We start from the raw sequence: 15,983 nt of genomic DNA, 5'->3' as shown, positions 1-15,983 counted from the left end.
ACAGCCATCTGCTCCGCATCGACCCCTCGTGCTCTGTTGTGATGGCTTAATGGATAGAGTGTGGGAAGTCATGTTAGCTGTGAGTTTGATGGGAAAATGATCTAGCCATCAACTGGAAAAGTGCTCCCTACTTTGGCGAAAAAATTTTTAATATGAAGGTAAAACTCAATCATGGATTGTTACTGAAGTTATTAACTTGTGTTATTAAAATTGTGTTTTTTTCTCAAAAAGTATATAGTATTATGTAGTATGTAGGCCTAAAAATTGGCATGTCACTAACTGCCGTATTGACTGGCTTTTTTCAGAATTAACATAGTGTAAGCCCTAGTAGTGACATTACCTGCGGAAAAAAAAAATTGGTTGCAAATGTTTAAGGACCTTTAAAATACATTGACGAAACAATGAATTTCTACCTCAGGAAGACAAGATAACGGCTGCATGACAACCTCATTCCTGCTTTTCCTGTTTCTCTCTGCTGTGACTGTCAAATAAAGCAGAAATAAATAATAAAAAAAAAAATATACAGGAAATTTCATCTGATACCTGTAGTGTGTTATTCATGTACAGCTATACAATTAACAGTCATAATTCTCATCATTTGGGTAGTGTAAAAGTGTAAAAGTCTGTCCTCTTCAAACAAAACAAAGCCCCCTCCTACCTCTAACACACTCGGTTCAACACTCTGCCACGGCACCAGAGATCAGCTTTGACTCCTCCTCTTCCACTATCATCTATGTGATTTTTCAATTCCTTGGTGTCTCTTGCTCTTTAGTGGTTTAGCAACGCCTGCAGTGTTGACATTTAGGAACTATTTACGCTTAGTTACCATAAACTAACAGCAGCCTCCCTCCTTGACTTGTCTTTGCCCTTTAGCTTTGTAAGAATCACAAAAATACACTTGGAACAAGGCTAAAATGCCTTTTGTTGCCACTCTGTTATTCTGTGTGAAGCTATCCTTGAAGACCGCAGATGGTGCAGTGATCATCTGTAGCCTCATAAGTTATTAAGGTTTCATAGATTTGTAGGCCTAGTATTGTTTTCAATATCTTTGATGATTTTATTGTCATTAACAATAATATTGATCATGGTGATAAACGTGATTGGGCTCAGAGACATGCACAATCCATGTTTTCACCAGTTTGAAATTAAAAAAGCAATAATAATTTGCATTGTGGGCAAAGTCATACAGCCTACAGTTAATATTATAATATACAAATGTATTTTGTGTTGTTAGAAAATACTGGAGAGTCCTTGTGGTGACAAGTAAACATTTCTGGGAAGTGGGTCTGGCAAACACAGCCCTGACTATCCTAGTTTTGAAGAAACTCTTCTTTTCTACTTCTCACAGTGTCTATTTTTCATACATTCATCATCATGTTTTCTGAGATTCTAAAACCCTGCGAAGTTACTGAAGACCAGATAGTGTACACCCATCACAACTCTATCTTGGAATGTGGAAATTTTATAATATGGTCATTCTTATCCTCATTAAATGTATGAAAACACCACAGAGAGTCAAGTTTTCATCGATAGCCACACTTCTACAATCAAAAGCCATTGTCCCTGTTGACAAGCACCTATTACAGCTTTGTCTGTTTGTCTCTCACAGTTCTCCAGATGTCAAGCTTTTCAGAAAACATTATTTTACAGTATTTCTGCTGATTCAAAATGAACACACAAAACATTCTGGCATTGTTGGGGCACCGAACTCCCAACGATTTCCAATGAACATTCTCTGTTTTTTTTTTTTTTCTCCTCCAACCTCCCACCAGTCATTTTCAGAACATTCGCTTCTGTGTCAAGCATTTGTGTGCCATTAGATAAACTCCTGAATTCCTGGAACAGCAAAAATATGTAGCTTTTTTTTTTTTTTTCTCAGGGAGGAGGCTGAGAGGAAAAGCTTTCTACAACGTCAACGGCAAGGTCTACTGTGAGGAGGATTTCCTGGTAAGTGGTGTGTGTTGAGTGTATGTCTCAGTGTGTCTGTCTACTCTGTGTTTATGTGTGTGTGTGTGTGTGTGTGTGTGTGTGATCATTGCTTCATAATAAGTAGATCAGCTCCATATCCATTAGCCCACAGTGAAGGTGAGGGAGGAGGGGGTGAAGCCGAGCCAGGCATCAGGATCTCAGGGAACATTCTGCAAACCTCCAGAGGAAACAGACGTTGCAGCTACAATTAGAGTCGAGCTCCACCCCTCCAATTCACACTAATTTCCCCAAATTTCCCCCGAGGAGCTCAATTACCCCACGAGCTGCTCCCCAGCACTTATAATTAAGAGCAGGAGGAGGGGTCTCGCAACAGCTGCAGCTCTCAGGCTCCTGGTCCATCTGCAGCAGGTTAACCGGTCAGAGTGACAGCCAGCTCTCACGATGCCTTCAAGTGCCATCCGAATAATTGTAATTACCAGTTCAATGTACATAAAGCCAACAAAGTCTTAACTGTGTGAAGGAGAAAGCCGGAATTTTCTGATAGCTGAGTCGTTGTGTTGTCTAGTTGCCGTGGTTGTTGCCAAGTTACACCGTCAACATGAAAAGTCCTAAGGAGCAAACACCAGTGATACACAGCATTACCTAGTAGCTAATAAATTGAAACATCAATTGCATGAATCAAACACATGACAGCTTGCTGATGCTTACGCTGCTTGAGTGCCAAAACATTACTGGAGCCACAAGAAACTCGTTGTGTTCTACCTTTTTTTTTGTTAACCCTTCCAGATCCGGTCTAGATCTGTGCACATGGCACACACACCTTTTAAAAAGCAGCTCTAGATCCACTTGTTCAGATTCTTTTGATTAGCTTTTCCATTTTTGTATTTGTGTCTGTGCTTGTATGTTTTTATCTACCCTTCTATCACAATACACTTTGTGTAGTATTTTCCCTGTGATGCTTCTGTGTTTTTTTTTTTCTTTAAATCTGTCTTATTGTGAAGCACTGTGTGACATCTGCTCTTGAAAGGTGCGAGGTAGTTAGACTTACACCCAGCAGGGAGGGATAACCTAGTTCAGAATGATTTCCTAGCTTTGAAGTAAGGGCTTTCACGGAGCACTTATGGTGTCAGTGATGAGAACAATTTTACAACAAACACAGAATGTCAGTCAGTCCCTGCAGAAGGCCTCATCTGCTGCCAGCACTGTGGATGTAGATGTCGTCTGTGCATGTAGTTTAACATGTCGAGCTGCTTTAAAATGCTCATTCACCTTCTGTTCTACAAATGACAATCACTGCCACTCAGTGGTACAGATTGATTTTATTGTTCAGATGAGGGGGTGAGACTGAGCCCCTTCTGCCCTCTTCTTCCAGCTGAGTCTTGACAAGCCTGGCCTGTAACACTGGAGGTCTTGGGGTGAGGGGCAGGTGGTGGCAGATGGTAGGTCTTTGGTGGAGAGGGCAGGGGAGCAGGCTGCTGGACCCACAGCCCATCACCACCCACCTCCACCTGGTGGCCTTAAACCACCCCTCTCCCACCACGTCACCCCTATCCCCCTAAGTGATCAGGTTATAACCCCTGAGGGCATGTGAGCTGCAGATGGTCATTATGTGCCTATGGTCCGGATTTAAGAGAAAAGCATTATTGACGTGAGGGTGTTTTGTTTCCTGTAACATACACAAGGCACTTAACTCCCAGCTGCTCCAGTGAAGCTTCTCAGTGGCCAGCAACACAAAAAAAAAAAAAAAATGGTATGGATGTGATGGATGGTGGCACTGGAAAACTGTGACCATACTCAGAAAATTCTTCCACAGATAAATTTAAGAAAGACTTTTGCATGTTGTTGGGTTCAACTGGTCACAGGTTTACATGGACGTGTCAGCTGGGAGACAAAGGATTATAAAGCAACCCCCTTTTAGAAGACAATTTAAAGAGAGCAGCAGCACCCCCTATAGATGACTCTCAAGTTGATCTCACTGATAGTGACATGGTTGCCATGTGTCACAGGTTGTCTTCCACACCAGAGAAGACAACGCATATTCTGAATATTACAATAAATAAATTGTCTCTCGCCCACAGTACTCCGGTTTCCAGCAGACGGCTGAGAAGTGCTTTGTGTGTGGTCACCTCATCATGGAGATGGTAAGAGACTTATCAAAGAGAGCACGTATGGAAGAGGGTCCACAGGAATTAAGAGACTTGGGAATGTCTGCAGAGCTGCCTATAGTTCACAAGCAGAAGGCTAATTCTAATTTCTCCCATCTGTTCAAGCGATTTACGTTTAACATGTTTTGCATATTAAGTTGACTCACTTTGCAGCCCTAGATTGCATCCAGACTCAACATATTAAAAATCTTGTCCCTCAACATCTTGGGCTTTGTTTGTTATAATGACCAGTTTGATTACAAAATAGACCGCCTTCTCACCAAGCACATGAATTTTATTTATTTTTTCTGTGTATCATTTTTTTTTCTTTTATCTTGCTAAAAAGCAGTGAGTGATACCATTAAGCCGTGTTGACATATTTCATTTCCAGGTTAACTGGTGTCACAGCTGTGCAGCCCGACACCCGAAGTGTTTTAATTGTAACTGCACTATGAGCATATGTCAGAGTCCAATCCCAAACACTGTGAAGTAGTGGTTATATATCATACTATCGTACTACACAGGTTAAAGTTACACTGAGGTCACGACTGCCTGCCGACTGTAGAGCGTGCCCCGTGTAAGTGCATCTACGCAGATCACAGTTCAGCAAGTGACCTGTTTACACTTCTGCCCATCAGAGATGAAGCTGATAATTACCCAGGACTGTTGCAGGGTTTGGGACGCAGGACTGAGATGTTTTTTAACCTGTTAACACTGAGCTCAAGTCTGGGATGGTCATGGGATTTTAGCTCAGTGTTGAAAGGGTGATAGTGTTGTGGGAAACCTCTCCTTGACTCTTCCAGACACATGACATCACATCGCCCCAGCTGAACTTTTGTTTTTATCTGACAGCTGCCTGTGGTGTGATGCTTAACGCCTCACTTCCAAGTCTCACTGTTGTCGCGTGTGTTTTGTGTGTCCGTGTGTGTGTGTGTGTGTGGGGGGGTGTCTAGATCCTGCAGGCACTGGGCAAGTCTTACCATCCTGGCTGTTTCCGCTGCGTGGTGTGTAAAGAGGGCCTGGACGGCGTGCCTTTCACTGTGGACGTCGAGAACAATATCTACTGTGTCAAAGACTACCACACGTAAGAGAAAGAATCTCTGTGCCTAGAATACAGATGAAAAGTGACAGCTGAGCGGCACCCTGGCCACTCAGTCAGCTAAGGCATGCTCCTTGTGACTGCAACATCCTGGGTTAGATTCCAGACTTGGGATTTTCTTGAATGTCATCCCCTCTCTCTTTCCTGTCTGTTTCCATTGTCAGCCTTCAAATAAAACCAAAATACCCCCAAATATTAAGCAAAAAAATAAAAACGTGTGTATGACAAATTGTGGATGGATAATTTGCATATCAGCTGTTATGCCAGTAGTATTACAAAGTAGTACAAATATGAGGCCCTGTTGTCCCTGTACTGAGTGTGGCAGCATGTCCTCCTGTGACTGAATGAATTGTTAATCATGAAGTTTTGCACCAATGTCACTGAGAAAAATTAGTGTACACTTATTGTGCCTCTTAACTAAAAGACATCTAATTCTGATATTGGAAGTGTAACAGGAAAAATCCTGGAATTTGTTCATCAAAATGTGTAGGAATCCTACAGGTGTGAGTTAAGAGATTTACACTACCAGAGGGTGGAGTGTATATTCCAGTTAGTTAACTTGTATTGTCCTCTGCCCTCACAGGGTCTTTGCTCCCAAATGTGCCTCCTGCAACCAGCCCATCCTCCCTGCCCAGGTAAGGAGCCTGTCTGATTCATCTGTTACACCTAGCAAACAGTTTTCCTTTTACCCAGCACTACCCGCTAAAAGAGAGCACTGTTGACATTAGCAGAAATCCTGCACTGCATATTTCACCTCCAGGTCAACTGGTGTCACAATCCTCTAACTCAACTGAAATGAAATCATTTTCTCCAAGGTTCAGGCCCCATACCTGCTCTATAAACATAAATTAGCTCTATCCAAAAGAATGTGATTTATTGGTAATTTATCATATTTCACAAGTTTAAGTTAAACTTAAACCAGTCCTACCAAAAATATCACAGCTAGAGCAGAAACTAAAAAAAACTAAATCTGAACACTTATAAAAGATTAAAATTAAGCCATGACTACCAGATACATGGGAATTAAACTAAAACTGACCTGAAATTGAAATAAAAATGGAAGACTATAAAAACCAAAAGCTAGTGAAAAATCCCAAAACTATAATAACCCAGTTTATACTTACAGCTTAGTCTTTTAGCTGATGCTAAACAGCAGCATAGAGTGAATGGGCTGGTATCATATTTGCATGGCTCTGCAGAGATTGAACTTGAGAACCTCTGGATAGCGTGCGGTCACTTGGTGATGCGGTGAGTGTGACAGCGTGAATATCTGAGTGTGTGTTTCTCCCACCAGGGCTCTGAGGAAACTATTCGGGTGGTGTCTATGGACAAGGACTACCATGTGGAGTGTTATCACTGTGAGGTGAGACACTCATCCTGCCCTTACTCTGTCATTACTCACTGTTCATCTGCCCACACTAGACGAGAAACACACACACACACACACACATATATGCACATACACACTGAATCTGGGTAAGCGCATCCTACCATGCATGAGATTAGACTCAATTTAGTATCAGCGTGTGTGATTCACCTTTGCAGTCTCTTGTGGAATATAGCGAGACACACAAACTCACACACACACATACACGAACAGATGGAAACATTCATAGAGATATTTACGATAAATCCTGGGCAAGACCAGCAAAAAAAAAAAAAAAGGATGAGACAAGACTCAGTTTGTTTTTTTTTTGTAACCAAACTTGTATTGGTTTTTCCTATTTTCCCATTTGCTTTCATTATGGAGAAGACATTACATAACAGTCAAGTCAAGTAACTGAAATATTGTATTGACACTGCGTTATGCAACCACATCTATTCACTAAGGTAATCACATATGCATTGTAAATGTACATCCATTTGCATTCACACAAAGAAATGGAATGAAATACCAAAATAAATTATGTGAATAAGACAGAGAAAGATACCCAGAACCCAAGATAAGCATATTAGCGTGTTATGACCTAGACAAAGAACTTGAAAAATTGTTAAACTTTCAAACAAGACAAAATTTCATGACAATCATTTATAAAGAATTTTCCAACCTCCCTTTAGACCTCCCATGATCCTGATTATAACTTTGCCTGCACCCTCCCATCCATCTTTTTGAGGCCCTCCCAACCCTTCCCAGGAAGTTCTTAGTTCTTTAAAACTACAAAAAATATAATTAGATCTTTATATAGTTGTTATTTTTCCTCTCTTTTTGTATTTCCTTTTCCTCTTAGATATCAATACAAAAGATACAGGAATGAACATATTGTGGCCTGCCCAGTTTTTCAGATGTTGGTTAAATCTATGAGTTAACCCATAGACTAGACTCAGTTTTGTACCTGCGAGCGTGAATCACACTTCCAGTCTCTTGTGAAATGAATGAGACAAACCCACACACAGTACAAAGAAACACGGATATTGACCTGGGTAGCAGCTTAGCACGGTGACTCAATGACGAGGCACATTCCAGTGTCGGGCTGTGACCTCAGCTGGGGACGTGTTGCTCAACCCAGACTCCTGAAATCCCAGTCCTCTGGCCTCTGAGCTCCATCAGCAGCCATAAGAAGCTGATTCATGATCAGTCAGTCGAGCCTCACATGCCGACTGACTCATAACCATTTTGATGGTTTGCGGTTGAAGTGTCAATCTTGTTTATAACAGTGCACATATCCCAGGCCTCCCTGCTGAGGATCTGGCTGTTTCCGAGCACTTATCATTGAATAAAGAGACATCTCATCACCCCCATCTTCATACTATTCAGGGTTTGTTGCGTCATGCACAGGATATGCAAGTCGGAAATTTTTAAAACAGGTTTAAATGGCAGACAACCCGCTCCATGCATGATGAGCCCACATGGAAATGGCTCAGAGGATTATGTAACCTGTGTGTAATCATTCAGCTACACTACGGGGGGCAAGTGGGCAGGGGCAGGGCAAAGTCCACCTGAATCATCCCAGCAATGGTAAATTCATTAATTATTGAAGAGATCGTTCACATGGCCTTCCTGTGACACACAGGATAATGAAGTGGCTGAGAGGCATTTTTTTTCCTTAACTTAACCTTTTTCAAACAAACGGTCCCATTACAGTTTTGAATTTATTTCAAAACTGTATTTAACACCATGCAAACAGCAAAGTCTCAGACAGCAAAATTCAACAATGTGCATGATCAAAATCACATAAATGCATGTACACACTAAAAAGTCACTATAAAACTGCATTAAAGGCAGCAGGTCAGTAGCGGGCCAGCAGGATCAGAGCCGAGGCCTGAAGAGATCTTTCCTGAAAGCAACACACAGATCTGAATGTGGTTACTCAGTGCAGATGTTGTCTCCTTACATGTCACTCTCAGGATTGTAGTCTCCTGGTTATTAAAGAACCACACCAGTCCTGTTTTGGCCTCTCTTCCACAGTCATTATCTGTCCATCTCAAATATTGGTTGCAAATGTGTGTATAGAATATGTTCTGATGGCTCAGAAGTCAAGGCGGAGTCACCCCCAATTCACTCCCAGTCATGTTCAAAAAAATTATGAAAAACTATGCATAGGTTAATTCCATCTTCTGAAGACTTGCCTGGCATTTAGTTTCACTAAAATTTCTGTAAATCCAATAAAATTTGAACACTTGTGAGGACAGTTTTTGCAGACATACTCAAATTCTGCTCACTGGCTCCCTTCAGCATTGTTATGAGCAGTTTGACTGACAGATCAGAGCGCAGAACCCAAGTACAATGTAGGTCAGTGATTGGCTGAAAGTTGCACCATAGAACAAGGAAACATGTTCCTTAAACTAGAAACAGAGGAAGCACTTCAGCCCGGCATACAACAAAACCATAGCTATCTCCAACTAGGTCACTTCAGTCTCACTGGAGCACCCGGGAGTAAGTGGAAAATAAATGTTCTCAGAAAAGGTATCCTGGAGCTTTGAAAATGAACACATTTGGTAGTAATCCATGAATTTTAAGAGATTGCAAAAGTGTAAAAGTAATTTTAGCAAGCCTAGTATTCACAAAATGGAATTTCCTATGCATAGCAACTTCATGTTTTGCGGAGAGGCACCGTGTGTATTTACACACAAGGTACAGCAGAATACTTTATTAATTATTTAAATCTCCAGACATGTTACTGTTCTGTGTGCATGTACACATCCTAAAGGTCTCTCACACACACGCACACACGCACACACACACAGAATCCAGGTTCATACAGATAAATTGTCTGGAGTGAAGCAGGCATTCTACTGATAAATCCTGAGCTCGATCAAAGCTGTGATGGAGCAAATTATTTCAGATGCTAAAAGTTTAATTCTGTTTCCCCTGGAGAATTTCCTCTGTCCTCGTTCCTCCCTCACACTATTTACTGCAGTGACATCACTGCGCCCATGGAAACTTTACTACTGAAACTACTGAAAGCAGCCGCTCTAATCTCTAAAGTAAATCGTTAAAGAAAATACTGATACGTCACTAACACACACTAAAGAAATCACCTGGAAAGCTTTCGCTGCTTAACATAATTCAAAAAGTAACATAGCTTCAGGGACAGGTAGAGGTGGCGTGGAATGTCATAGTCATAATATGGTTGCGGGTCTCTAAATATGAGAAAATTCAGGTGGGTGGCAGATGGATCATTTATGCGTGCATGCAGATTTGGATGGCGTCAGAGCCAATCCACGCATCACTACTGAGCATACTTTTGCAACTGAGATTTGTGTTGGACAGGTGCAAACATGATTGCTGATGAGAAGTCAAAACAGGACTGGCATGGGCTGAGAGGATCATTTCTGCAGTGTTTGCATGTATGTCTTTTTATTCTGCTCTCTCAGGACTGTGGCCTCCAGCTAAATGACGAGGAGGGCCACCGCTGTTATCCTCTGGAAGGCCACCTGCTCTGCCATGGCTGCCACATTCACCGGCTCAAGTCCCAGGTTCCCAGCCACCCTCCCCCCAGCTACCCCCTCCATGTCACCGAGCTGTGATAGGGAGGGGGCAGGGGAGTAGGCAGCAACCAAGCCCCGCCTCCCAGGTGGCCTGAGACTCCAGCAGCTGGAAGAAAGGCCTGAATCCCCTTGGTTTGCACAGCCAGCAGTCCCAAGGAGGCTTCTGTGCAGCCATCAGAGCTGGTGCCTTTGCCCTCAATGGGACGGACAGGCCATGGACTTACACACACGGGACAGCTCCCACCGCAAGCCCTGTCATCATGTAACGAGGCTGGGAAAAAGGATTCGCCTCCTCCTCCATCTGTGGTTTATTCCATTCCCCTCCTTTCGGGCTTCGAATGCTGAAAGCCAAGACCCCAGCCCACCCAGAGGCCCCCGGTGACGTCAGAGCCCCTGACCCCTGCACATTCAACACAGAGAGGGGCATGGACTGGACGAGAGGAAGCGGACTTTCTCTCTCTTAACTTCCCTCTCTTTCATTCCATGGCTTTTTCATTTTTTTTGTGCTGACTGAACCGGTGTACTATGATAAATTCACCACTGCTGTCACCAGTGCAAATGCTGCACATCTCAGTATCAGGTTGGCCAGGGAACAAGCCTCTACATTCCAGTGCTGGCCGGGTTGGATGGGTCCCCAGGGTGGGCATGCTGTGCCTTCAGAGGGGTTTTATCAATGCGGCTTGCCACACAGAGACGAAGCCCCGCTACAGGTTATGCAAAGGGCACCCAGCACCATGAAACAGGGCTGTGAGAAAGACAAAACTCATCGCCCCTCCCTGCTATAACAGATGCACCATAGTGCCAACGGCACTGCCGCAGGCCCGGAGGACTGACTGGCATTCCACTTAGAAGTCTTAGACATGACCTTGAGAGATTCACAAGCAGTGTCTTAATTAATGATTATATTATGACAGAAAAAAAGAAACACTTAGATGCACATAGATTGTCTTTTATATATGAATATATATTTTGCAGATGTTTTCCACATAAGAACCTAGAAGTAGTTTCTTGTTGTTTTTGTTGCTGCATTCATAAGAGTTGGAGGCGAAAAACCACACTGTAACAGTCTGAAGCCTCTGAAGATCATGGGTCTGTCATATCATTTCTCCTCAGAAGACATGGGGCCTCTGCAGGCATCCATCTGCCAGTGGGTCAGAGATCTGTGGGCGTTTTGGGACCAGAACTGGCTCAGATAGTGTTTGCCAATTTTAAGCATTTGTTTTATCCCATTTCAGGATGGAATGGGGTTTGCCAAATCAGTTTTTATGAGTGCTAGACCATGGCTGCTCACTTTGTGACTTTGTAGCTTTTTATTTATTTTTTTCAGTTTTTTTTCAGTTGTCAGTCTTTCATTGCCCAAAATCAACTAGTGACAAATCTAATTACTTTTTCAGCCACTGGTGAACAGTATTACTGTCTTGATCCCCAATAAATTTGGCATCAAGTTGATATGGCTGATGCGAATTCACGCTTGTACAATTGCGCTAATTGCTGGTCTAATCCCAACGAATCTGATGATAACAGTGCTCCTCATATACAGAATAGCCCGTCCCGCAGCAAAAAGCGGGCAGCTGAGCCAATATGTTGAACAACAATTGGCGCATGACATCATCGAGTGTCCTCTAGTGATTTCTTTTCAGCGGCCACTAGCAACTTTCCTTGGAAGAGAGACACGTCTAAAGGTCTGAGTTAAATTTGTGGGTTGAGTAACTTCTTTTTTGTCTTTGACTCACAACTTACCTGACACTGCCTGAGTTGTCCTGTTCGGCAAACCCCACCCATCTGGTTCTGAAAGTGGAATGAAACAAAAATGTAAGGATCATATGCAAAAACCATTCACCCTGAGTCTATTTGGGGACTCTGTTTCTTGGTATTTTCCAAGATGTTGTTTTTGTCATATGAGTGCTGACAGCACAGTGTGCTACTTTGAAGAACCTGCACTTGTCCTCACGCCTTAAGAAATAACCAGCAAGTTTGAGTGTGTCACTCTGGTCTGCCATGTAGTTCGTTCTTGTGTTTTGGGAGGAGGTCCCTGAAATCCCGGAGTTGCTGGTCCCACCCGTGTCTCTAGGGAGTCTCCCATGTTTCCCTTGTTGGTTGTCTTGTTGTCTGGCTTTATCTGCGACTGTGGTAGTGACTGTATGTTAACATAAGTGTGTAAATGTCTTGTTGTCTGTGTGTGCATGCATGTTAAACTGTTGCATGTACGCATAATGTGTATAAATGGCTAAATGAGTGTGTGTGCAGGCAGGTGCTTGCATGTGTGCTTGAGTCAACAGCTGTGTTAGAGGTGAACATGATTGTACGTGTGTGCGCGTGCGCGCGTGTGTGTGTGTGTGTGTGTTTGTGTGTGCGCACGCACGCAGAACAACTCTGATTCAGAGTTGGCATACGTCATGAGCCTATGTCCTTCAGTCAAGACAAAAACCACAGCAGTCACATTTCATGTTCACATTCCCTTCAAGAGAAGCACTTGCCTTTAATTTTGAAAAATTGAAAATGCCATGGACCTGAAGAGAATCATAGCTTGGATTGAACGCCTAAATGCTGTGCCATATTTCCAGTGATACCATAGCCTTTTATGAATTAGCACAGTGTACACTTGCATCATCATATTGTTTGACCTATAATAGGTCGATTTGTGTTGGCCTCTGTGCAAACCTAATCAAAAACACACCATGGCCATATTACACATGCCTTTTTTTTTCCAGAGCAGACATTGTGTTGTAGAAAAAAGAACATTGCAAGTGAGAGATGTCTGTGAACATATCTTTCTGGGAGAATCTGTGCCAAGCAAGAGCTGCCATATGCACACAAGGCTGAAGACTGAAAGATGACATGTGCGATTTGCTGGTTAACCCCCCCCCCCCCCCCCCCCCCCCCCCCCCCACCAACATGCGCTTCTCTCAACTCTGAATACGAGCTAGAACATGTAAATCTCCCAGCTGTCTGTGTGTGTGTGTGTGTGTGTGTGTGTGTGTGTGCGTGTGTACCAGTGGCAGGGCCATGGCACATGCACCTCACTGTGTTTGCAGGGCAGCGCAGCATCCAACACCACATAACGACCCCTGTTCTTTCTCTTGTTTCCAACACACTAAATCATTTGAATTTCGCTCCAGTGCAGGTCTTCTTCAGATAGTACTGGTACAACACTTAGTGTTTGTTACAGCTTCCAGGCAGTACTGCATTGTTTTTTTGTTTGTTTGTTTGTTTGTTTTTTAACCACATCATGACAGTTCAGAGTGTCGGCAAAGCTGCCATTACTAGAAAACATGCACTCACTTGACATTCAGATGGTTTCCTCTGATAGTTTAAAAGTCTTAACAGTGAGTGTGTTGTGGTTAACCCCACCCATCTGGTACCCCAGTCACAGTATAACAAGCACAGGTGATTATTTGCAGACTGTTTGGTCTGGGTGATGTTCACTGTAGCACACATGCAGGTCTCACTACGTACTACTGAATCATTTAATAAAGAGGCTGAAATCGTGGTTAAAGGCACAAGTCGACATAGGCGTCCAGTGCTTTCTGATGTAACCTGATGTAATGAGATTCATTCGAATGTAAAAATGAGTGGTGTGTGTTTGACAAACAGGTTATATATTTGATAAAGCAAAAAAAAAAAAAAAAAAGGTTAAGAAATGGCATTCCCCTTGTTATTGGATGTGCTCAAACTCATAGCACAAGTCGAGAAATAGATCTGTTATACATGACGAGTCTTCACAATACAGCCCCTGTATCGAACCGGAATGGTGAGGATGCTTAACCTTGACCAGAGCATATCCCTTTCAAAGACTTCTTAATTCACCTCTTAAAAAGTACTACTTCAATTTCTATTACATAGCACACAGCTAGTTTCCCTGTACATAAAGAGGCTAGTTTTTTTTTTTTTTTTCATTTTCTGTCAAGAAATCACTTTGAAACAGAAGGCCTCTTCTCCTACTGCTAGTTCCGATAAGCACATGTCACACGTCTTTTGTATCGCTAAGTGTTTTGATTACCTAGATGGTTCATAAAAAAAAGGAAACTAGATCTATTTATCTAAACATGAAAAAAGTCTAAAGTTATTTAATGTATTAAAATCAGGACGTATCATTTAACTGTAGATGATATAATCTGCTTTTTCAAATAAAGTGGTTTTGTAGCTAACTTCAGTCAAGCTTGTCGTCTTGTTTTTTTCTTGTTCCTTGTGTGGTCATTGTGTTTGCAGTTGTTTTCATCTTGCTGTGAAGTTTGGCTCAAAATGCAAAAATGCACCACCAACTCTCACTGAATGATTGCTGACATTTACTTAGAACTCTTCAGCTGACTAAATACTTTGCTTCATATAATATGTAATAAAATTATTTATATTTCTGACATGGTTATTCCTGAACATTAGGTAATCAGTTTACAAATAAAAAATTCCAAAGTATAGGTATGTAAAAATTGAGGACTGTATGTGTTAACTTCTCAGACATGCCCTGACATAACCAAAATGGTAGTGTTCAGTAGATGTGTTTTTATCAGTGCTTTATCAAGAGGCTTAATGATGTACGCTCCAAATGCCAAGCTTACATATGTATTTATTTTTGCAGCAAGTTATATTTCAAAAGCCGAGAAAAGATTGAGTAAAGCTGCTATGGCTGTGTGATGTTTGCTCTGATGCTGCTTCCTAACAACACGGGCACAGACACAGCTATGTACTAACAACCGTAAAAACATGCATTAACCAGACAGCACTCAGTGGAGCGCATACATCCACCAGTACTATGCAGGCGTCAAAATATGCCAATTCCACATTTGACTTCAAGAAAAGGTAACCACAGCAACTGCCACACCCTGTTTTTGGCCAATTGTGTCACATGAGCAACCTTTCTGCAAGGTTTCATGATGTTGCATGACTCTGTTCAGAAGTTAGATGCATTTTTATGAGAAGACATACCCACTGCTGTGCTCCACCTTGACCAATCAGTGTGAAAAGTCAAGCAGTTCTCCCTTTCCTTTCCTAACTTTTAGACATATACTGCCAAGAAACAGACAAACAGAATGGGGCAAAAACAACCCAGTTCAGTTCTACTGGCAGAGGTTAATATATTTTTAAACCAGAATTTTCCTGGACACTGGTGTTTATTTTCTAAACCTGATGATTCCCCAGGCTGCCGTAATAAACAGACATTTATTTGTCACTGCTTGTTTATTATATGTATAAGATGGAGACCAGTGAAGAATGACTGTGACCATGGCCGGGCTGGTCTATCTGGTGATTTTTCCTCTGAGCCCACGTCACTGCTGTCGCTTCCTATTGGCCTGCTCATGGAATGGAAGATCCATCATCTGTCTTAAGCTTAAATTCATTTTTCCAAGAAGTAGCTCATATCACCTCCCTGCTAAATCGCCTAAAGTCCTTTGATATGCTCTTTTACCTCTTAGTTTCTCTCCTAAGCATCTCTTGTTTATATGATCATTCTGTGATCACAAGAATATTATCAGTTGAAGTTAGTTTGTTTGTGTAGGCTTTTATTATAGTCAGTGTCCACATCATAAATATAAATAAATGATAAATGAAAACAACACTCCCGTAACCTTAGACCTTCAATGAGAACAAGGGAAAAACTCCCAGGATGACCTCACTTGGGGAGGAAAAAAGATGGAAGAAACTTTGGGAAGGGCCTCACAGGAGGGATCCTCCTTCCAAATCCATCTGGAATGGGACCATCAGCTACTTTAAATGCTTAAAATATACACTCTTTGCTCTGGGTTGATATCGTCCACTGATCAGGGATAGTCCGAGCCTGTTGTATAATTACATCCATACACGCAACCCTGTAGCATTTGATGGGACTGTCCTCCAGAGGACCAGCACTGCACTCTGCACTGATGGCTAGATAATGAGATGTCAAA

At 42.2% G+C, this 15,983-nt stretch overlaps 1 protein-coding gene across 1 annotated transcript in view; it reads left to right on the top strand.

Moving 5' to 3' along the window:
- Nucleotides 1–14,254, top strand: part of wtip (WT1 interacting protein) — a 42,179-nt gene extending 27,925 nt beyond the window's left edge. Inside the window, exons 3-8 of the mRNA XM_030046635.1 lie at nucleotides 1,880–1,947; nucleotides 4,008–4,070; nucleotides 5,027–5,157; nucleotides 5,756–5,807; nucleotides 6,467–6,535; nucleotides 9,988–14,254. Coding sequence (XP_029902495.1) covers nucleotides 1,880–1,947; nucleotides 4,008–4,070; nucleotides 5,027–5,157; nucleotides 5,756–5,807; nucleotides 6,467–6,535; nucleotides 9,988–10,140 — 536 coding nt within the window. The 3' untranslated portion in view covers nucleotides 10,141–14,254. The remainder of the gene's footprint in view (nucleotides 1–1,879; nucleotides 1,948–4,007; nucleotides 4,071–5,026; nucleotides 5,158–5,755; nucleotides 5,808–6,466; nucleotides 6,536–9,987) is intronic.
- Nucleotides 14,255–15,983: the final 1,729 nt, after the last annotated feature.

This window comes from Myripristis murdjan, chromosome 3, assembly GCF_902150065.1.
Source record: "Myripristis murdjan chromosome 3, fMyrMur1.1, whole genome shotgun sequence".
Lineage (NCBI taxonomy): Eukaryota > Metazoa > Chordata > Actinopteri > Holocentriformes > Holocentridae > Myripristis > Myripristis murdjan.
Note: the sequence above shows the minus strand (reverse complement) of the source record. Positions and strands in the feature narration are given on the sequence as shown.